General features: G+C 39.6%; 1 protein-coding gene across 2 annotated transcripts in view; it reads left to right on the forward strand.

Annotated features, from left to right (window-relative positions):
- Positions 1 to 6422: 6422 nt before the first annotated feature.
- nfatc3a (nuclear factor of activated T cells 3a) overlaps positions 6423 to 24802 on the forward strand; it is a 63922-nt gene continuing 45542 nt past the window's right edge. For both annotated transcript variants that reach the window (XM_044106165.1, XM_044106156.1), the window contains exon 1: positions 6423 to 7064. In XM_044106165.1, coding sequence (XP_043962100.1) covers positions 6974 to 7064 — 91 coding nt within the window. In that variant the 5' untranslated portion in view covers positions 6423 to 6973. The remainder of the gene's footprint in view (positions 7065 to 24802) is intronic.

Raw genomic sequence — 24802 nt, forward strand, 5'->3', positions numbered from 1 at the left:
TCGAGCCATGTTGACCCAGCAGGTCCGCACACAAGACCCGGACTAACCCCTGCCGACCATGTGAGGCCATGCTTCACGCCCTTTTGGATCAGCAGAGTTCCCAGGGTCAGGTGATGGATCAACTTAAAACCACGGTCTCGGAATTAGTTTCACGTCTGGCTTCCGACCCGCAGCCTCCAAACCTAGCCGGAGCAGCAAACCCCGCTCCATCGCCGCGGGCGGAGCCCGCTGCGCCACCGGAACCGGCGGGGTTGCCCCGGGGCCGGGAAATTTCCCCCCCGACTCCGGAACATTATTCAGGTGAAATCGGAAAGTGCGGTGGGTTCCTCCTGCAATGTTCCATTGTTTTTGCCCGGGCTCCTGGCTCGTTTCCCGATGACTCTGCTAAAATAGCTTATATGGTTGGACTATTGAAGGGTAAGGCCCTCAAATGGGCAGAAGCTAAGTTTACTTTGACAGCTCTCGCTCAAACGCCTCTTGTCTCCTTCATCGAGGAGTTTAAGCAAACATTCGGTTACGCCGAATCCGGCGCTGAGATTTCCCACCGGCTTTGGAACCTGAAGCAGGCATCCCGTTCAGTGGCTGAATTCGCCATAGACTTTCGTACTCTAGCGGCCGTGTCTGGGTGGAATGACGAAGCTCTTAAAGGAGCTTTTGTCCAGGCTCTCGATGACACAATTAAAGATGAGCTTGTTTGCCGGGACGAACCCGCCAATTTGGAGGGTTTGATCTCCCTGGCCATCAGGATCGACAACCGGCTTCGGGGGAGGGCCCGGGAAAGAAAGGAAATTAAACCTGTGTTTTTCGCACACAGCCCTGTACAGAACATCTCTGAGGACATCTCCCCGAACGCACTCCCGCCTGAGGAACCCATGCAGGTCGGTCGAGCAAGGATCTCCGCCTCTGAGAGGCAGCGGCGGTTGGAAGCCCGGGCATGCTTTTATTGTGGCCTCACGGGCCATTTCGTCACCGCATGTCCCGCTCGGCTAAAAGGGAGAGCCCACCAGTGATTACGGGAGTCCTGGTGGGTGGTTGCTCTGGTTTGAAATCTCGACTTTCTCTTCCCGTCTCCCTCTCCATCAACCAAAGGTCAGTAAACATAATGGCTTTGATTGACTCAGGGTGCGAGCAGAACCTGATCGATGCGGATTTAGTGACACAATTGAATATTCCCACTATTCCTCTTCCTGCGCACATCCTGGTTACGGCTCTGGATGGTGGCACTCTACCGACCATTCACCGACAGACAGAACCCATGGAACTCATAGTCTCAGGAAATCACCGCGAGGTTTTGACATTTTTTGTGTTTCCCTCCCCACAGTCTCCTATGGTCCTGGGTTTCCCCTGGCTGAGACGACATAACCCCCACCTTAATTGGGTTGAGGGGAGAGTGGACGCGTGGAGTAGGTCCTGCCACGCAACCTGCCTGCAGTCGGCCCGGCCAAATCCTCGGGGTGACGTCACTCAGGAGGACCAAGAGGATCAGCAGGACTTGTCTCGAATTCCTCCGGACTACCATGATCTACACTCTGTGTTTCAGAAAAATAAAGCACTTTCACTCCCGCCCCACCGCCCCTACGACTGTGCTATTGATCTCCTTCCCGGCGCACCGCTGCCCTCAAGTCGACTGTATAATATATCGAGGCCAGAGAGAGAGAGTATGCTAAAGTATATTAACGAGTCACTGGCGGCGGGCATTATTCGCCCCTCCACGTCCCCGTTAGGGGCTGGTTTTTTCTTTGTTTCAAAAAAGGATGGCTCTCTCAGACCATGTATTGATTTTAAGGGGTTGAACCAGATCACAATCAAGAATAAGTATCCCCTCCCCCTTCTTTCGTCGGCCTTCGAACCAGTACACGGCGCCACTATTTTCACGAAGTTGGACCTGCGGAATGCTTACCATCTGGTGCGCATCCGGGAGGGCGACGAGTGGAAAACCGCCTTTAAAACACCGGTGGGCCACTTCGAGTACCTGGTCATGCCCTTCGGGTTGACAAACGCCCCGGCCGTTTTTCAATCCTTGATAAACGACGTGCTGCGGGATTATTTGGATGAGTTTGTGTTCGTTTACTTAGATGACATTCTGATTTTTTCTAAGAATTTGGAGGACCACAAACGTCACGTTAGGTGGGTCCTCCAGCGCCTGCTGGAAAACAGGTTGTATGTCAAGGCGGAGAAGTGCGAGTTTCACGTGCCATCTATCTCGTTTCTGGGGTTCATTTTAGAGAGTGGGCGGGTGAAGCCGGATCCGGGACGGATTCGTGCGGTGCTGGAATGGCCGACTCCTGCCTCTCGTAAGCAGTTGCAGAGGTTTTGGAAGCCCGCTAACTTTTACCGGAGGTTTATTCGAAACTTTAGTCAGACCGCTGGTCCCATGACCCGTCTTACCTCCACCAAGTCCCAGTTTTCCTGGACCCCAGAAGCGGATGCAGCCTTCTCGGTCTTGAAGCAGAAATTTGCGGATGCTCCGGTGTTGATTCAACCGGACCCCACTCAGCAGTTCACGGTGGAGGTGGATGCCTCCGATTCGGGGGTGGGAGCGGTTTTGTCCCAAGTTTCTCCTTCCGATCACAAGCTGCACCCTTGTGCCTTTTTTTCTCGCCGCCTGTTGCCTGCGGAGAGGAATTATGATGTGGGTGACCGTGAGCTACTGGCGGTGAAGCTGGCCTTTGCGGAGTGGCGCCACTGGCTGGAGGGAGCCGCCCTTCCGGTCATAGTATGGACAGACCACAAAAACCTGTCGTACCTGCAGGCAGCCAAGCGGCTGAACCCACGGCAATCCAGGTGGTCCCTTTTTTTTTCCCGGTTTAACTTCCTCATCTCTTACAGACCTGGATCGAAGAACGTGAAACCGGATGCCCTCTCCCGACAGTTCTCCTCGGACGACGAACCCTCTGTCATTGACACTATAGTCCCGAGTTCCTGCGTCCTGGGGGCGGTGTCCTGGGACATCTATGATCAGGTAATCGCAGCTCAACACTCCGATCCTGATCCGGGCACCGGCCCTCCGGACCGTGTATATGTTCCCCTCTCTATTCGCCCTCGTCTAATCTATTGGGCCCACGCCTCTTCTTTTTCTGGTCACCCTGGCACCAGTCGGACCGTGGCTCTAATCCAACGCTCCTTCTGGTGGCCGTCCCTTCACAAGGACGTGAAGGAGTATGTTTCAGCCTGCTCCACCTGTGCGAGAAACAAGTCCCTACATCAGCCGCCCTGTGGTCTCCTGCAACCCTTACCCGTCCCGACACGCCCCTGGTCCCATGTTGCACTCGATTTTGTCACCGGCCTCCCGTCCTCTAAGGGTTTTACGGTCATTCTCACCATTGTCGATCGGTTCTCCAAGGCCTGTCACCTGATTCCCCTTAAGAAACTGCCGTCGGCCTTGGAGACCGCCATGTTGGTTATTAAACATGTTTTCAGGCTTCATGGGATTCCCACGGAGATTCTGTCCGATAGGGGGCCCCAGTTCGTGTCCAGAGTGTGGAAGGAGTTTTGTGGTGCGCTGGGGGCCAAGGTTTCGATGTCCTCGGGGTATCATCCTCAAACCAACGGGCAGTCTGAGCGCCTGAATCAGGAAGTGGAATCTATGCTCCGCTGTCTGTGCTCCTCCAACCCCTCTTCCTGGTCCGTTCATCTGCCCTGGGTAGAGTATGCGCACAATTCTCATATTTCCTCTGCGTCTGGTCTCTCCCCTTTTCAGTGTTCACTGGGGTACCAACCCCCTCTCCTGCCCTCTGATGAACCGCGGAATGCCGTTGCGTCGGTTCACAGCCACATTCGCAGGTGTCAGCGCATCTGGAAGGACGCTGCTGCGGCCTTACATCGCACCGCTGCCCAGAACCGGCGCTTTGCTGATAGGAGGAGGAAGCCGGCCCCTCTCTATGGTCCAGGTCAGAAAGTTTGGCTGTCCGCTAGGGATATTCCCCTGAAAGCCGCACCACGGAAGCTGTCCCCGAGATTTCTGGGGCCGTTTGAGATTCGGGAAGTGATAAACCCTTCTGCGGTCAGGCTCAAGCTCCCGACTTCTCTGAAGGTGCACCCCGTGTTTCATGTCTCCTTGTTGAAACCGGTGAGGACCAGCCCGCTGTGTCCTCCGGTTGCTTCCCCGCCCCCTGCCCGCCTCATCGATGGAGCTCCGGCCTATACGGTAAATAAGATTCTGGATGTCCGTCGGCGAGGTCGGGGATTTCAGTATCTAGTGGATTGGAAAGGGTATGGCCCGGAGGAGCGCTCCTGGATTCCTGGATCGTTTATTCTGGATCAGTCAATTCTTCGAGAGTTTCACGCCCATCGCCAGGTGGCGGTCGTTGAAGGGGGGGTACTGTCAGGATTCAGGTTGGAGTGAGGGTTCTTTTCAGAGACGAGCTACGCGGAGGAGTTTGACAGCTTGACGCACCTGCTGGGGATTCCGGTAATCTGCGGCTGCCTGCTTAAGAAGCGGAGGAACCACCAGCCATCGCTCGATGGTTACCACTTGTTGGTCAGCGTCAGCCTTATGTTCTCGAACCAAAGTAAAAAATAGCCAGTCATAGTTATTCATGTCCTTTCTCTCTGTACTTCACAGACCGCGATCTCGTTCCGGGAACCTAAACCGGGATCTTCACTGGTTGAGCGCGTCTCGCTTGGCGATTCCTACCAGCCGTTCCGAACCGCTGCGGTTTCGGACTCCGGACCTACCTGGACCCTCGTTCTCCTGCAGAAACCCTTCCCTTTTCCCTGAGCATTCATTATTGATTAAAGACTGTCATTGTTTCAGAAAAGTCTAGTTCTTTGTGCGCACCTGCATGTGGGCAAGAAAACTAAAATCCAGCATGACACCGCAGTGTCCATGTATTGGTAAGTGGAAGTCTCTATTTTCAGACACCTGAAAATAAAAAACTGATCATTTCATTGCTGTTGTTTTTAAGAAATCCAAATACAACCCATTTTATTTATTGGCAATTTTAAAAAAAGCATTCAAGATTTTCTTTGTCTTTTCAAATAACAAAATGCAAACTAACAATAAAATAATACAAAAAAACAGGTGCAAAGAGAAACTTGAATTGGACCATTTGTGCATACTGTCACTGCAGGACACACTTTTTCTTTGGTGCATCTCCAAAGTGTTGCATTGGGTGCCACACCCAAGGGTGATGATAATTTTGGGAATTCACCTTTTCTTTGGAGTTTTATCCATTTTGTATGCAACTTTGTTGTGATCCATCCCCATCTCAAAGACATTTCCTTGATTTCTCATCCTGCATTTTTATTACCTGGTTCCCTTTTGTTGCCCTAAGTCTTCAGATTGTAGCCCTCTGTTTACAATTAAAACAAACTGTATTTCATTTATTTTGAAAAAAAAAATTAAACTAAAGATTTAAATTGTTTACAAATAAGCTTTCCCCCCCCCCTCATCATGATCAATCTTTTCCCATAGAATCATAAGTATGTGGTATCTTAAGAAGAAACTGCTGAAGCTTAAATATGAAAATGGAAGGAGCCAGGACAAAATGGTAGAGACTAGGGAATTAAAAGTTTTTGTATTGGTACAAAAGGGTGAGTGGGGAAATAGAAATGTGTGAGTAGGAAAGAGGGCTATAAATTGGCCTAAAAAAACCTTAAAGTCTCATCTCTGCCATAAATGGTCAATGATGTCATGGGGGAAGCAAAATGTTACTATTAGTCCTACCTGACTTTTTCTGCACAGAAAGGTGTCGTCTACTGTGGAAGGTTGTCATCACCAGAGGTTTTGACACGATTTAAAGTAGTTAATATTTTCATAGCCCAATGGATGGAAATGGTATATATTATACAGCAGTGGTCCCCAACCCTGGTCCTCAGGGACCACTGTCCTGCATGTTTTTGATGAGTCCGGACACCAGTACAACTGATTCAAATGATTGCATCACCTCCTTTGCATTCATTCAATTGCTGCAGAAGCCAGTTAATCACCTGTTCATTTAACCCACATGTACAACAGCAGGGAATCACCTGAATGTCTTTATTTTAAATATTAAATAAAACCCAATTCAAAGGTTCTGCTCATCCTTTTTTGGCAACATCAAAAAGAAAGAAAAATAACAAAAAAAACATAGGACAATCTTTCAATGCAATACTTTATATATTGAAACAAACAAACAAACAAAACAAAATTACTACTTATGTTCTGTTTTTCATCTCATAGGAACCTCCTTTTTTTCAAAAACGTGCTAAAAGAAGCTTAAATTATTTGTGTATTCCAGTTTTCTAGAATAAGGAAATTGTGATTTATTAAGAAGTTTTATTGATAATCTGCTGCGATTAATTTATATTAAAGACGTACTATTGCATTTTTTTAATAGTATGACATTTAAACAAAGCTACATGTTTAGGTATGCTAAAGGAGTGTTTGTAATTGTTTACTAATTTAATTGTTTATTAAGGCCGATTAAGCGAGCTCCTGTGCGTGCCCTGTGTTGTGTCTGCTGACGTCAGCGCTGGAACTGCCTTGTCACGCGGGGTTAGTAAAAGTTGGGAACGGAGCTCCAGGGAGAGAGACAGAGAAACAGACAGGAGGGAGAGGGAAGCGTACAATTACACGGGTGTTTCTGCAGCCTTACAGAGAGCGTTAAACAACGCGGGTTTATTGTTAAGCTTTGCGTGGAAGACAGAAGAAAGGAGACAAGGAGAGGCAGAGGGGGCAGGCGGCTCTCTCTGAAAGTTCAAGCCAGAATTTCGCTCGTTAACTGTCGGAGGAAGAGAGACAGACAGAGAGAGAGAGAGAAAGAAACAGAAGAACCTTGTGAGCGGTTCTTTTTTTGTTTGTTTGTTTCATTTCGATTTTGAAACGAGAGCGCGCGCGTTAAAGAAAGCTGAGTTAAATGAACAAAAGTCTAAAGTTTTGGCGCCGTGGCAGTCGGTAAATGTTGTGACATTTTCGGACGGCGCAAATTGCTCCCAGCGGTCGTCGACGGTCGAGTGGTGGAGGGGGTGAGAAACCCAGCTGTCAAACCCGATGACTACTGCAAACTGCCCCGGGAATGAGGAGCTGGACTTCAGACTGATTTTCGGAGAGGACGGGCAGCAGCAGCCTTTAGGCCCCGCAGGTCAGTGCGTTTTCACTCTGCATACACACTCAACACTGTGTGTTTGTAAGTGTGAGTAGTAAAGTTTGGGCTCAATATGTTCTGTCATAACTTGCACATCTGTTTATTGCCCTAGCTTTTCCCGGCAACTTTTGGTTGCAGTAACACAACAGAAAATAACCAGTCTGAGCGCCATACTGATTATTTTTAATGTGCACATTATTAAGTCATTTTATCTGACACTGTAAGACACGTCCACACTCCAGCTGTCATTAGCTTGCTATGCTAAGTTCACGTGTTAGCAAAATTGCAATATATTGCCACTCAATGACAAAGTTAAGAGTTTTATTTGTTACAGACCTGTTAGTTCCAAAGACGTTAATGGAAAGCGTGGGAGGCATAACCCCTCTAACAGTCAAAACATGCGCCTAACACATTACACATTAATTGATCAGTTTACATTCTTTTAAATAAATGTTGGTGCTTAAGATAGTTTATTAAAAAACTTGACTAGTTTTTTAAGACCGCTTTATGTACGCTGGAGATTGATATCCACACACAAAGGGAATCTGCTAAGTAAGTCTTTAGAAACTGATCAGTTTGAAATAACTGATTATTGGATAGCATGTTTGCATATTTTAATATGCATTACTCAGAAGACAAACGCCTAACGAAAAGATTTATTGTGCTCATTGTATGAGTTTGTAGGGGGGTTACAAAAAATAAATATAATAAAAAAAAATGTTTTGACATCATGTTGAGTTTGATTTTGAATTGTCATCTGGCTCTTATCCTAATCTAACATCTTGCTGAACTTAAAGTCATCGGCTGTGTTTTAGTTTGGTTGATGTGGCATATGTGAGGTATGCCTGAGCGGGAACAGCCTGAATGTCATTGTACCACATTTATGCTTGGTAAGAGAGGCTCTTGTTGTCAAAACTTTTATTACCTTATTTACAAAATAACTCAGGGGAGAGCAGAAATGGAGTTGCAGTGTTTTAAAAACAATTGTGACTGGGACTGATAACTGCATGTGTGGTTTTCATGTATTTAAAACATTTCCATTGTACTTTTAATGTCAAAGAATTTGTTTACATTTCTCAAAACTGTAAAATGCTCCATACTATGTGTAATTGTGAAGATCTAGAAGAGTTAAAAGAATAAATGACTTCAAGGAGAGCAAATTTTGCAGCATTGCATTTATATGTTGGAACTTGCAGAGTGTCAGCAGATTGCTTCTTTCTGCCTTGAAACAAAATTCTGTAGCTTCAGTGAAAACCCATTAATTAAAAAAGAAGTCTGATGAAAACTACAGTTCTGTTTAGATTCTTAATCAAATCCAAACAGATATTATACATATGGTGCGATATGAGATTCTAACAGTATGATTACCTTGAGAAAGTACATCACATATAAGTTGCACTAACACAAAAAGGTTTAATATGAACTTATTGCTCTGAATTCAAAACAAAAACAATACTGCTGCAAAAAATATAGCATATCAGATATTAACTGTTATAAATATGGTAACATTTTCGTTTTGGCATTTTGTCTATGATTGGCAGACTTGAGCAAAAACTATAGTATGAAGGAGATAACCTTTTAGAGTGATTGGGGGAGCCTCTCAGTTGTCAAAACAAGAGTCTTGTCCTGTGATTAGAAATATCTGGATAACTTTTTTGTGAGCATGAGAATAGTGTTGTAGCCAGTGCACAGCAACATGTAGGGGAGGGGGTAGCACTGCATCGTTTTATACTACACAACCAGAAAAAAAAAAATTGCTGTACTCTTTCTGGCGTCTTAGAAGAAGTACTTTAAACCATAGAATGGTCTCGTGTAATTCTGTGGTTTTCAAAAGGTAAGATACTGCACGCCATACACTTTGGTATACTTTGATGCCGTTAAGCAGTCTATGTTTTGTTTCATGATGAGAATGCAAGTAATGAGGAGGCACACAACATACTATGACCAGTATACGTAAGAAAGATTCTTGTGTCACTTCATACCTCTTTTTATATTTATTTTTTTTCTCCTGTTTTAACTATTAGAACTTTATTTGGAAATAATCTATATCTTATCTATAGAGTTTGTCGGCTTTACTGTGGTTGCAAGACATTCCATTCATGTGGAACTTAATCACCATCACCACTTTCTATTAAGATTGCTTCCTGAATCTTTGAGCATTGTGCTTGTGTGCTGTTTAACCATAATGTTAGAGATGCAAGTAAAAGAATACTAGTTGATTTTTAACTGTTAAAATTTAAAACAAAAACTATACATTAAACTAAGCATATTGCTGTGGCAATTCAGTGGATCTCTACAGTTATTAAAAATTCTTCTTTACTTTTGATTTTGGCCCCCAGAATTCACAAAGCTACTGCAAATTTTGAAATAAAATACGTTATTCCAAAAATGCCTCCAAACTTTGCATGTAATGTATTGAGAAAAATGGCATCTTGCCAATTATATGCAATAAGTCCTCTGCTTTTTAATATTATTATTTCAAATCAAAAACCATTACAGAGTCAGAATACAGAAGAATATAAATAGAAAAAAAAGCTTTTGGAAAATAATAATTTTTTCCATTTCAAGTTGAATTGATGCCACTTAAAACTTATAATGAGGATTTCAATTATGATCAAAATAATTACAATTTTAAATGCATTGCGTGCACAAATCAAACCTCTCTGCATGTCTTTCATTTTATTACGTCTACACATTTTTATCCCTGTGTGTTTCTTTATGACAAGTGACACACCAATGGGTTAGGACAAAATTTGGACAGGGTGTTGCTCATTGTGACCCTCTTATTATTTTATTTTCCTACTTTTCACACAGTGATTGCACTACAGTCTACAAAGAATTTGTCCTTGTTATTGTCAACTTTGACCCCCTTTCCTTTCCAAATAGAATAGTCAGGGCACAATGGAGGCAAAACATTGTGACTGCCAGTGTACATTGTTGAAAACCTATGATAGCAAGCTTGTCTCAGATGTCACAAGTGTACCATGCTAAAAAAGATGCTTTGGGTTAAAATCTAAATAAAGGTGAAACTGTCCCTTTAAAGGGGAACCTACACATTTCTCCCGTTTCTACCTAATTTAATCATTTTGGGGGCCACAGTTGTATAGGCAATGGAAATATTTTACAGATTAATCACTATAAGTAATCTAGCGACTTGGAAGTTATGGACAAAGTCAAACATCTCCGTTACTGAGCGTTTCAGAGATCTACTGTGAAAGATCGCATATAGACAGAGAAATTAGGATATTGAATGATTTTCCTAGCCAGTAACATTTGATACATGTTTATATTAAATTGCGCTTAAGATTAGTCTCAGAATTACTAGAAATTATGTTTAGCTAAAGTTTGACGTTAGTTTATTATTCTTGAAACAGTTTTTTATTTTTTTTTATTTTATGCAAAATTGTCTTACTATATAGAAACGTATGTCATCATTGAAACCAGGATAACACAATAATTGTGAGTCAAATGTCATAAGTATTTTATTTTAACATATTTTCAAGAGTAATGTCAAAACAAATTCAAAAATAGACTTGTGAGTTATGGAGACGATTTCATTCCCAGGATGTTTTAATGATGGCAGACAAGCACAAGAGAAGAGGTTTCTTAATTGTACAATATCTTCAAATTATGAAAATACAAGTAAAAGAATCAAAACAATATGGAGACGTGCACTTTCAGAAGCCTATTTAAAAAACTATCCTGAGTCAGATAAGCACAGAGTTGCAGTGCAGTGGGAAAGATGATTAAAAGTGACTGACATTTGCTTTAATTTATACGGAGAAGATTTTTGATTGACGTCTAAGAACATATTTATTACTGTATATGCGGCCCACTGTTGAACCCATGTCAGGTTATTTATCAGCACTAAGCTCAATCTTCATTTATTTCATCTGTGGTTTGAAACAAATGGAACAAGTGAATTCCCTGCCATAGCCTTTTCATTAAACTTGGATCAAATAAAAATAACTCCACAAGGGTTTGGCTTTTGCAGTCTTAAATCAACTTTTCCTCTTGATTTAAAAAAAATGAAGTTTGAATTGGCATTGGGTCGAGGAGGAAAAACTGCATTTGGAATATGTGTTGAAATAAAACCTCTGCTATGCAAGTGGTTTTCATCTAGTTTTGACTGCATTGCTCCGCCAAAAGTGGGAGTCGGGTGGGGGTGTCTGTCTGAATTAAAAACTGGATAACCCGAGCGCAGTAATGGGGAATTGCTCATTTCTGACTTAATCTCCTCCTGTGAAGGTAAATCTCATTTTCATAACAAATGGGGGGGAAATCTCATGAGAATAACCGATGTTTCTATTTCCTTGAGTCACTCGTTGTTAGTTGTTGCTCAAATAAGTTCAAGTCTTCACAACTTTTACTCAGTACATTTTCCAAAGAAGTATCTCCCTTCCTTCATTTTTAGTAGTCTGTTTTATAAATCTTTTTTTTTTTTTTTTTTAATTCTCAGTCTAAGCTTGTATTTAACCCAGTGTCTTCCTACGCATATCTAGGAATGTACTGAACCTCATTGCGATGGTAGAGTACTGTAGACCACAATTGTCTGTTTTTCTTTTATGTTTTCTTTTTTGTCTGCTTGTGTGCATGTCTCGCTCTGCATTTTCTTATTGTTCAGGAAACTGCTTGTTCTTTGAGGAGAAATATTCCACTCTTCAATTCACAGACACTGGGCAAACTTACTATAAGGGATTTCCCCTGATATTTTGAGGCGAAATAAAAGAACAGATATTCCAATTTGATTCATCATTACTCTTTTTCTTTTCTTTTCTTTTACTAGTTCTGTAACGCTGCCCTGCAAAGATATCTTACAAAAACAGAAGTCACTGTCATATATTAGAAAGTTGGCACAAGATGTCTGAATCTAAGTCTGTTACTAATATGCTTCAATGGTAATTTGTTTTTCTTATGTTTTTTTTTTTTTTTTTGATAAGTTTGGTGCTCTAAAACATGCTAAAGTTTCTTTGCTGCATTTCTTATACAATTTCATAAAGCAGGTTTTTGAGTTTAGGAGTGCTTTATTATTATTATTATTATTATTAGTTATACAGGTTAGCCTCATGGAGATCCACAATCCCATTTTCAAGAGGAATACAGAATATATCACACATGTATGGTCATCACAGTATCTGTGTACAATATTTGTATTGCAAAGGACTGTTTGTAGTACAATAATTGTTGTATTCCAAGTGTTGAGATGTAAAATGTAATAAAACATTTCTGATGGGTGGAGTCTGATGATGGCAGATATTCACACTGGACACAAATAAATGATGCAATTTATCATTTTGGATGATAAATTGCATCATCCAAAATGCTAAATGTCACAGGGTGATGAAAGGGAGGAAAGAAGAGAAAACTCATCGCACCTCATATCATCCTATTGCAATCAGAATATTGTCTAATACTGAAATGGAGTGTTTTATAGGTAACAGAACATACAAGGTATAAAGTGTCCATGTTGTCCCGCTTTACTTATTTTAAATATTCAAACACCATAAATAATTGCATATTGCACACGGGTTTAAGTGTACTTCTGATTTCTCCTCATTTCACTTTAATAGGTTCTAAAATGTCTTTCTTGTACTGAACTGAAATTCGCTTTGAATTGGTAATTTATTTAAATTAACTTGTGAACTTAGGAATGTGAATCACATTAAGTCATGGGTAGGCTAAAGATTGGCTCCCTTATTGTCTTGTTTTGAATGCCAACTTAGTTTTTCAGCCTCTGTCTTTTGGCCACAAACAGTTTTTGAAGAACTGATGACTGTTGAAACAAATAGTGACTCTTCATGTGTCTCCTTTGCACAAACGGATGAAAACACTTACCAGGAATTTCACCCATTTATCCAGTCTGGATTTAGGTGGAAGGACTGTGACTAACTAGTCAATCCTAAGGCGGAGGAACAACAGTATTTATGTACCGCATGTGAACATAGGAGTTCAGAATGGATATCAACAGCCAACCTATTGAAGTAACATGGAGCACAAATTTTATTTACATTAGAATGATTTTTGGGAAAAACAGACACTTTATGCTTGTATTGTGAACCACATGCTCTTTTTGAAGCAGTCAGCACTTGTTTATTTTGACAATCTTTAGGAAAATATCAGAACATCTTTCAACGACTTCAATCAGTAATGCATAAAGAGACAAAAAAACTAAAGAATAATAGTTAGATGAATATTTAGGATTGGAGAAAAAATCCTGACAGAAAAAAATAATCAATACATTTGTCTAAAATTCTTTAGGTTGGAGACTGATTAAAAAAAAGGTAGACCACCTGTTGTGATCTTCCTTGATGAATGAAACCACTTGTTGGTAGATGTGAGTCATATAGCTTATATGACTATGTAAAAAAAAATCAGTGTAAGTTGATGGCTCTTCACTTTGCAAATTTCTACTGTCATTGTGAAAGAAATTCCTCGGAAAGTGGCTGCACTGGTAACGGCTGAGGGACGTTTTTATTTACTACAGACAACTTCAAAGTTGTGTTCTTTTCCTTTTTATTATCTGACATATAATACAAAGATGCATTTAAATTCACAGAAGAGATTTCTAATTCTTGTCTTTAAGCTTTTTTGTTACTGTTTATGTACTCTTGATGTTTTTCTTGAGGAGAGAAAAACGTAATTGATTCAGTGCTGAAGTAGACAAACGTGGATAAGGCAGGACAGGATTTTGTGGTGTACTAATTGGGGGTTAGAAATAAAGAAGGGGTGGGCCAGCAGTGCCGCTTATGGGTGACAGGGTAGTAGATCCGGTGTAGAGGTGTCTGGCTTTCTGCCCGATCATACCATGTGGGGTTCAGATGGTAGGGAGGAGTGATGGAAGAGGGGGGCACAGCAGGTCTAGCTGGTGAGAGGAAGACAGACTGTGTTTTTGTTCCACTGAAGTAGCCTAATCTGTCTTTTTTTTTTTTTTTTTTTTTTTTTTCAAATTTCATATGTACTTACTATTGTTGCTGTCATACGGCTGGAAGTCCCTCTCTCCCCGTTTATTGTTCATATGGTAGCAAAAACAGAGTTGCAGACCTGCCACCAGGATGCCTCAGGCTTCTTTCCTCTTACGGCTCTCTCAGGATATGAAAGAAACCACGGGTGACATCAGAGAGGCTGATCTAAGCTAATGAAATATCCAGATGCCAGCAGTCACCAAAACCACTTGGTGACTAGTCAGGTTTGATTTGCAGGTTTGATTTGCACTGTTATTGAGCTGGGACTTTTTAAAATGTATTCATTTTTTTTATTCCAGTGCAGTTGTCGCTGTCATGTTTGGATGCAAAGAAATGTCAAGTAGATGATTTTGTAACGGTGAAACGTTTAACTGAGAACAAGTAACAAACAAAGTGCGTTTGCCCTTGTGCCTGTTACTGTCATTGCTTTACTCCTGTGAGCCAAGAGCACGATCCTCCTAGTCCTTGTCGTGGGAAAGACTGAAATTACATCGCTCTCATGGTGGACTATTTTGAGCTCCCAAAGAGAGTGGCAGAGGGCAGGCGGCAGGTTCTAGTGACTACTTTGTACTTGGAGCAGGAGAATCCGTGTTGTCCCAGCAAGTCTGCACTCTTCACCGTTTCATTGTAAGGAGGAGAAGAGTGGAAGTATGCTTTGCGCCACATCACCAGGTGAGTTTGGTGGCAGTCCTGTATTCTAGCCAGGTGTTGGTTTTATGAACAGGAGACAGATGAGTCTTCTAACAGCTGTTTAGTACAACACAATGCATTTAGAAATGGTCAAAAAATTTTATCACATTTTTCTGAAACAAGAGAAGACATTGCTTTTTTTATTTATTTATTTTATTTTTTTACTATTTTCTTTTTAAATTTCTGATTTAGAAGTTTTTGTTCCTGGATTGAAATACTTGAAACATGTTTTTATTCTCTCACTAAAAGTTTGATTTTAAAAGTTTTTATTGCTTGTAGAGCAAAAACGATTAAGAATTTTATATAGAAAATTTAAATAATTAAGAAAGAAAAGCAAATAGTATCAATTGTATTGATGAACAAATTTTAATAGAACTCAAGTTTTAACCAAGACTGGAGACAAGAGCTTATGAGTTTATAGTTGTTGTATATCAATTTAAATGTAAACATTGTGAGGTCAAAGGTTGGACAGTATATGGTTGACATCTAGAGTTAGATCATCAAGTGGTTGCTCCCTAACCCCTCTGAAATTAGGGGGTCCCGGCACCCAGCATGATGAATGAGACGTTTGTTTCCTGGGGTGAGGCATGAGTAACTATGCAAGGCATCTGTCTAGTTTAAATTTAGTGTAACTCAAGCTACTGTTGGCTGCGCTGCATCAACATGTCAGAGTTTGCATTACAGCAGAGTGAAATCTATAAAACTTCTGCATCTAGGGATTTTTTTTCTTTCTGTGTTCTGCCCTTTTTTTTAAAGTGAGGAAATAACTTTTAAATGTTGAAATGACTTCTTTAAACCACAGACTATCTGTGGTAGAAATATAAAACTTGACTGAGCCATTTTAATATTTGCAAAATGGCTACACAAATAGTCCAAACAACTATTCACTGTTGTTCCTTGTTTGTTAGTTGAAACACACCAGAAGCATTAAGGAAAAAGTTGTGAAAAAGCTTGCAGAAGGGGTGAGGTTATAAAACAATCGTTCAAACTTTGAACATCTCACAGAGCATTTCTTGATCAGTCAACTGAAATAAAAAAAGTTTTAGTTGTCAGAACACTAATTCTATCAAGATTTTGCCATCCATGTAAATTGTGAAGAGAGAAAGGAGTCTATTAATCATAGATGCAGCCAAAAGAACTATGCTAACTCTGGAGGAGCCACATGGAAACACAATTAAAGTAGGATAACTATCTGTTCAGTCTTCCCACTGTGGGGGATATAGCAAATGTGCTGAGGCAGATGAATTCCTCAGATAAGACCATTGTGTAATTTTTTTTTGCCCCATATGTCAAAATCATAAAAAAAAAAAAAACTAACATTCCTCCTTAACTAAAGACACCATCTCTAGTAAGAAATATTGTGGTGGCAGTGTTATGCTGTGGGAACACTTTTATTCAGCTGGGACAGGAATGATGTGCAGAAATCATAGAAGTAAATAAAGGGCAATCCCAGAAGAAAAACTATCCACACTTAAATTTAATTTACCGTCAGTGGCTTGAAAATTGATGCTGTCAATCCAACCTTTGATGTTTTGCGAAGAAGAATCTGCTAATAGTTTAGTCTCCAGAATACAGCAGAGACATCCCTCAAAACACTTGCAGCTGTAATTGCAGTGAAAGTTGGTTCTTAAAATGTATGGGGTCAAAGAGACTGGATACTAGGGGAATCTAAAAAGATTTTTCAGATTTTTGTTTGATTATATAATGTTTTATTCTCTTTCCTTTTTACAATTATATATACATTTTTAAGGCCTTTTGAATAAAATCCCATTATGTTGAAGTTTAATGTTCCAGGGGTACTAATACTTTTTTGAGTATTTGAGTAATAGGCATTTGAACTCTACAATTCTTATAACATTTTATTCTGAGCACAAGCACTTTCTTAAAAGATATTTTTCACAATGGAAGTGGGAAACCCATTTTAAAGCTGTTGCGTGATTGTGTCAAGCTGAGTCTTGTACACCAGCGGTTTGTTTCATTAAGATATGTGTTCATAGGCCAAAAAAAAAAACTTGCCTGAAAATGCATCTTCTTTCTCCTCTTTTGCCTCAAGAAATCTTTCGGAAATATTTCTAGAGACTCATGTATCATGTTTAAAGATCAGATCCAGCCTCTGAAGTAGAAAGATTTCCAAGTACAGTTGATAAATGAAGCTACTTCTATTGGAGCCTTCTTCTGATTCCAACTCACTGATGTTGATGCTAAAGTTATTTGAAGATTGGTAACAAGTTTTTATTGGTTAAGATACACACTGTCTTTGCATAGCTAAGGTACTGCCTATAATTAATAAATGGCAACTGTTGTCCTCTAATAAATATAATAGATTTTGAATGCGAGTCCTCAGATCTTGGTGGGCTCATGATCTTTTTATTTTTTTTCTTTAGCAGTCTTGCTCTTGCTCTTTTCTACATGTCAACAGAGTCAAACTGCTCTCTACTCAGTTTCAAGTAATCATTGACAAGTGCAGCTCCTGAAGTAGTTTGAAATGTCCTGACTGATGGATATTGTGAGCCTTCTTCTTGCTGCTGCTCACTCTTCCTCCTAAATGTTATCCCAGGCCCTCCCTCTGACAATCTAACAGATTCAAGCTGCAGCTTGAAAAACTAGCTACTTCCCTTGGTCTCCCAGCAACCAGTGCCAAACTTGGGTGCAGTGCATACGTGCATGCCCTTCTCCCCTGCTCTGTACTCAGCCTCGTATAATGAACTCAACATAACCCTTCCATGGCCCTTTTTAAAGCTTTATTTTTAGGTTTTTCATGCTAAATCAATATTAATGGTAAAATAATAACTTAAGCTTTAACAAAAAACTAAAAATAACCTTGAAGTTGTTCTCTTATAGGGTGATAAAGCTGTGGAGTGGATAAAAATAATCCTAAAGGCTATCTTTATTTAGTTATTGTCATAGAGCTTCCAGTTGTATTTTCTTTGAGTGGAAACTGCAGTCTTCCTGTTTGCGCCATAATTATTTCCTGCTTGTTTTTCTCTCTTTTTTTGGCCTGACTACTGAATGGGAAGTGCTTCTGTTTTGTTACAGAAATGTTGATGTTTTTTTAAGAGGTGTTTGGCCTACAGGCTCTGATCGATGCATAGACTTTAGAATGTGTGTGCTTTTGTATAAACTGTGATGAAAAAATAGGCATACTAAAGCGTTTATCAGTGGTCCATGGATCAGCTGAAATTACTCTCCTTTCTTTAAGTCCCATCATTTATAACTTTACAGTCTCATTTTCCCTCTAATCTGTTTTTCTTCCGACACCTGTGCTTCATTGTATTCTCTCTCACAAAGCAAAAGCACTATTTCTTTGTATGGCGCTCTGTCGCTCTTTTTCTCCCTCTTCCTGATTGACTTTTTCAGGCACGTGCACAGTCAGCTTCAACAGAATGTTTTAAATGTCACTCCTGTTGGCAGTGGCCTCTGATGTTATGCATGTCCTCGCTGCAGTGACTGTTCTTCAAATGTGCAGATGCTTTCTTCTACTTTTCTACAAACCGATGGAGACATTTAGCAAGTCTTTTTGTTTAAAGCCAGATATTTCCAAGTTGGGCTGAATGAAATATCAAAGCAAACGTGTCCTCATAGTTGGCCCTGACAAAAAGCACTAAAATGTAGGGCTTTTTGTCGAGCGCAAAATTTTTGCAGTCAGTATTTACACAGACTTGTGGGAGAGAGGCAGTGCTGCATTACTTTTTGTTCATGTAGTAGGAGAAAGTTTCTTTCCAATTTGTATTTATTATGGAGTGCGGAAAACCTCAGTTCTCATTGTAAATAACCATACTTTTGTATAAATAACAATCTAATTAAACATGACAGATGTTTAAACTATAAATTGCAGCAAGACTGAAGTTGATTAAAAACTACAAATATCCAAAGCAGAGTCTGGGCCCTGCTTTTGACTAGCTGTTAGCTTTAGCTTCAAAGCAAAAATAAGTTCTAGTGCAAACTGAAGACTCTCAAAGATGAACGGTATTGACTATGGTATCCTCTGTGTGCCTCATAATATAAAATGCAATGTGGCAGATTAAAAAAAAAATAATAATAATAATTTTTTTTGTTTGTTTAGGTGGCTGAAAGTTGCATCAGTCTGGGTTTTAAACATGTAAAATAATGACTGCTCATAACCTTTCCACAGAACCCCACCTAGAAAAAAACCTTGTAATATCCCTTGAAGAAGACAACATTATTTGCATCATTCATAAAGCTGGGATTCTAAAAATTTCTTTCTGTTATGCTGCATGCAAGAGCCCAAACTCTTTGGTTTATTTTTCTTGCTTTGTGGGTGTCACTTATTGTGGGAGTGTATTTAACTTGAAACATCATGCGGTTCACCTTTGAAAACAGACTTACAAAGGTCAGTCACTTTTTTTGTTGTCTTTTGTGCTCAGAAAAGGTATTTGACACCTTTCCTTATTTCCCCTTGCATTAAAAATATAAAGTTGTGTTTTGCCTGAACAAAGCTTGGCATTGCAATGTCAAAGATGTGGCCACAACTGTTTTTATGCAGTCATTTAGGATTGTACGATACTTAGTAAAAATCTGAATAGAGACCTTCTCAGACGATCACATTAATCTTTCTTAGATGGGTTGATCCTGTACCGTTGAAGGATCTTTATCTGTTGGTAAATATTTGGTTCAGATGGTTACTTGGCACTCCGTTTATCCCATAATGTTATCACGGCATGAGATTGTTAATTAGGAGCTTAATTTAGCTGCAAGCATATGTTGGCATTGGCTTAGACTGACTTTATTAAGTCTCTACTGGCTACTCGGTCTTAAGGCTTGTTATTGTAAACCAAACATACCATAGCAGATTACAACCCCAAAAGGCTCTTCTTCATTTGTCAGATTATTTTTGTTATATATATCTGCCATTTCTGTTATATACATTATTCATCTATGCGTCTTTTTTTTTTTTTTTTTTTTGTCGTACTTTTAACAGAAAGTTTATTTTGCCCACTTTTAATGATTATTCTAATAATTTTTTTTTAGCTGGGGTCCCAGGCACATTTACATATAGGGATCAGCAGTGAGTTTGGCCCAAACCCAACCAACAAGATTTAGAGACACAGGTGTAGGCCAAGCCTTACAATACGTGTGTGCAAGTGCGTCACTAGGTCTGTGTTTAGAAATGCAGGGCACCAGCCAGACGCAGAGTTCTTGGAAAACCCTGGGTGATGGAATTAAATTTACCTTTGTGAGCTCTGCCGGTAATCACTGTATCTGTGGAAGCTCAGAGGTATTAGCCATAGTAAAATTTTACAATGTTTTTGTTTGTGAAACCAAAAAAAAAAGGTGCTTGTGTTAATTGTAAATAATTTCATAGATAAATTAAAGCCTGTACCAGAGTCATGGCAAAACCTTTTTATTATTGGTGAAAATCTTGATCAGTTCAGGGCACTATCAACTTTTTTTTTTTTCTTTTTTTTTGGGGGGGGGTGTAAAAGTTTTTAGGGGTACACTTACTAAAAAAATAACTCTTTTAGTTTCTAACAGTTTTTTTGGGGGGATTATGACATGAAAGATGGAACAAACTTTCTCTATGCTGCTCAAATATGTTACTGTAATAGTGCAAAAATACAATCAGCCTTTTGTCAAGGGCAACACTTGGCAGTGGAACTGAATTGGCCAATTTTCAGGCTGACTGGTGAGGGACATTTAACACACCACAGCAGATAATTCACACTTACATTTACATGTCTTTGTTGTGGGGTTTTTTCCTGTAAAAAAAAGACCTAAATACAATTTTATAAACCACATGGTTCCAGGGCTAAATCAGAACAATCAGTTTTAGCTGCACATTTTTTCCCCTTTGGTGATAAATGGAAAAAATGGCAAGGACATAAGTTGTACTTTGGGTGCAGACATATTGTTTTGTGGCTAATTGTTAAGAGGGTTATCATCCTTAATCTGTCTGCCTGGCAACAAGCCTCTGCAGTAGTGGTATGATATGTTGTAGCTCTGCAGAATAATTTGTTGGGTTTTTAGTCATTTCCAATTTTAGCTTTTGAAACAAATCTACCAGATCAAATATTTGCCAACACTAAATTAAATTAGCAGATTATTGATTCTTGCACATGTTTGATAATAACGTCTAGTAATTCCAGTTTAATTTGTTTTTTTTTAAAGAACAGCTTGTATGTACTTCATTGTTGCAAAATTAGTTTGAATTTATTGAAAGACTTTCTGTCTGGTCATGTCTTAAAACCAGGTGGTTTTTGTTGTGGTGTTTTTTTTGTTTTTTGTTTTTTTTTGTATCAAGACTGAAACATTGATGAAAATTTGGTGAATTTTTTTGTAATATTTTTACAGATGAGTATACATCTAAAAATTGTTTTACGTCTGTAAAATTTGTTCTCCATCTTGGATAATTATCCTAGAAAAATAATAAATGCTATTCAATAAAATAATATAGTTGCTGTTGATGCTGCTTGATGTGTAGACAGACTTGAATTCTTCTGAAGTTAACCAAAGCATGTTTTAATTTCTTTGTCAACCAGATTACTAAAAACCTCCTGTCTCAAAACAAAGCAATGCATTATTTATTATATGTTCTGTATAGCGTATAGCATTTTTTACCAGGATCCATGGTGCAAAGATTACTGGGACATTTATTTCTGTGCTCTGTTGACTAGCAGCTCTTGATGAGTGCTGAAAGAGGAGACTGACCAAAACACAAAGCCTTCCGTACAGGGGATGTAATCAGAGCCTTTCCTAATCAACCTGCCTGCCCACAAGAAAGGGAACCCTGGCTTAGATTACCACTCTGCTTCAGCACCACATGGTGTTAGGGCAGGTTGGTAACCTGAGACATTAATATGTTAAGAGCAGATGCACATATGCATAAGCACACAGAAACAATTCTTTGCAAATTGGCACACAGAAAGAGCCGGACTGTAATTTGGTAAATACCAAGTCCTGTAGTATCTAAAAGTAGGCCTTGTTTTTCTGAATGTTTTTTTTATGCAATTTTTTTCTATTCCTATTCTTGCTGTGTAGCACTACTCTTTACGTGATAGTGTAGAGATGTTTAAAGATATAAGAACCCCCTCTATATTAACTTAAGTTTCTGCAAAAAAAAATATAGGGTTAACATATTTACAGCCTAATAAAGTGGTCTAAATGTGACAGGGCTTTGGTAAAATATGTAACCCGAAATATTTTAAAACAAGAATATGTATATCTATACATTAATGCAGTAAATATTCACAGTAGACGAGCACAAATTAAACTAGATGTAAAGAAGTAGAAAATTAGAAAGAAAGTAGAAGCAGAAACATAAAGCGTTATCATTGGCATAGAAAACAGTCCGGTAGCTGTATAATAGCCACAAAGATGAGGATCTCTTTTCCAATGTGGTCTCCTTTGATAGGGCTACAACCAAATCTTTGGATTAGATCTTTAGTACTATGTGGATGTTTATAAGACTGATATATCTCAGCAGGAGCACTAACAAAAAATGCCTTAGTGTTTTATTAGTAACCAGGGCTTGAATAACTCAATTTGTATCTAGGATCTTCATACTGTAAGACAACAGTGCTCACAAGTGCATCTTCACACAACTTTAAAAAAAAAATATTTTTAAATTTTGAGAAAAATGACACATTCAGTAATGAATAGTTCATCTTATTTCGACACAAATCCTTCTTTGTCCTTGTAGTAAACCAGAGTTTGTCAGAATGTAGGCCTGTGTGTCATTGCTGGTCACAGCACCCTGACCCACTTTGTGTGTGGAGAGAATAGGAAGAGGGAGGAAGAGATTATCTTCCAAATGAGAATCATCTGGCAGCGTGATGTTCAGCCAGGGACCTGTTGAGCTTTATGTCAAGGAGCTATGGTAAATGCCTCCATCAGCAGCGGATCAGGCTGTTCCCTGTGGTTACAGTGAGAACACAATGGTCTTGGTGGTGTGTCACAAACATCCACCAATCCTTCCTTCACTGAAGCATCTCCCAGTGAGTCGAAACTATTATTAGCTTAGGTACAGCAAAGCCTCTTAGAGATCTTTATTTAACCAGATTGGCTGTCTGATGTATGGACACTTGAGGAGTCTGTGACGCACAGGCCTTTCAGGAGCATTGGGTTTGCAACACTGGCCATTGATAAGGAAATAGTACCGGTATTACATGGTCCAGTCTGACCTCCTTTCCTAAGGTGACTTTGGCTCTTACAAGGGGGATTCCCACCACCCGCCCCTTTCCTTGCACTGTGCAGTTTTAGGTAGCAACCTAATTTTAACTCTGAGCATGATGAGGACTGTGAGCCAGGCAGCCTGGTCACCCCTACTATGACTCCCATCTGTTTACTTATTTGTCTATCTTCATCATCAAGTGGATGAAAAACATAAACTTAAAAACTCACGGTTTTGTCATAACTAGTGTTTTGATGCCTAATATTTATCCAATAGATTTGAAGATGACATGAGTACCATTTTCAGATCAAGACTTTATTAAAAATTTTCCATGATGATTTCAAGAAAGAATTACACCAGCTGGCCAATTTATTAGTTATTACTAGTATTGGTTTAGATTTGTTTTCTGTTCAGAACTGCAATATTGCTTGGGTGGAGGATCACATAGTTGCTCCATATTCATTGGCTGCACATTAATTTTGACCTTTCGATTTGAATCCTGCAACTGAAACGGAGACTTGTTGGACAATGCAACATTTTTCTAAATACTTATTCAAGAGTTTAAGTAGAGCAAACTGAACAGGTATAAAGACGAGACAGAGCAGCTAAAATCATGAGTAGGAAAGCAGAGAGCGACAATTAATTAGAGCTGCATGTTAGATAATACAAGACTCACTGACGAGCTCAAAAGTAATACACCCACCCTTACAGTATATAAATCCCTCCATATAATGCACTTTAAGCAGAAATTCCCTACCCCCAACTCTCTCCATTTTAAGTCGTAAATTTCAGACTCTGTAGCTGCTGTTTGGTTTCTTTATTTTTTCAGCAATTTAAAGCTCTTAAGAAAAACATTCTAGTTCCCCCTATAAAGGAGTAAGTCATTCTACACAGAAGACATTACTCTGGAGCTGCCTGAAATACCTTGTTCAAAACTCAAACTATTTTTCCTCACTCACCATGAAACATTATTTCTATACTTCCTAATTACTGATTAGTTTTGCAACCCAATGCGTGAGGAATGGTTAGTTGTTCTGAGATCTGTCTACTACTTGTCACAGTAGACTAAGCCTTTAGTAATGTGTGCCTCAGAGATTTACACAGGACGTTGTACAAAAGGAAAGCTTGTTCAGAATGGGGGAAAAAAAAGCAATTTTTTTTTACCATGGTTCAACTGAGCTGTAATTACTTCAAGTTTTAGAAGAAACTCTTCTAAAAACAAAACAAATTCCAGTTATTTACAGCAAATAAAGCACACTTTTGTATATATAAATTCCTCTTTTCAAAATGTGTGTGTGTGTACATTAAGACAATCGTCAGCCATCATCACCTTTAACTTTTTAAATCTTTTTTTCAGCTGCTTTTTAAAAATTTTTTGCTTTCCCTTTTCTACTTGTTGTTTTTCTTTTGCTCCCTGTCAGTTCATCTAGCTGTCATCACAGGATCCGTTACTGTGTCTTGGGACAGACAAACGGGGCCAATTAGAAACCGAGCAGCTATAAATATGTACAACTTGCCACTCCTGCCGCTGTTGTTGCTACTGGACTGGATGGAGATGTTGGAGAGTACACACATCCTCTTCAGAATCTCTGAGACTTTTGCTTACTTTTGTCTAAACCTAAATGTTTTACCTGCATTCGGCGATAACTTTCTATCTAAAGTGAAAGGAAAAAATAAGTTTGTAAATGTAAGGAATACATAGAAGTGTTGTGTAAGAATTTCACAACCGTATCCTGTACAGGCTGCATTGTGGTTTTAGCCAAAACCAGATAATTTGTGCATACTCACTTGGCCATTTTTTGTTCTCCAAGCCTTGTTAGTCAATATATTTATGCTTCCTATCTTTAAATAAAATGACTGTACTTTGATAGCTTAAGAGTGCTCAAGTTAGATGATACCTTCAGTGTTTTGCTTCTGATAACTCTTCTTTTTTGCTGTTGGTGAATGCAAAATTA

The sequence above is a fragment of the Gambusia affinis genome, linkage group LG02 (genome assembly GCF_019740435.1).
Source record: "Gambusia affinis linkage group LG02, SWU_Gaff_1.0, whole genome shotgun sequence".
NCBI lineage: Eukaryota > Metazoa > Chordata > Actinopteri > Cyprinodontiformes > Poeciliidae > Gambusia > Gambusia affinis.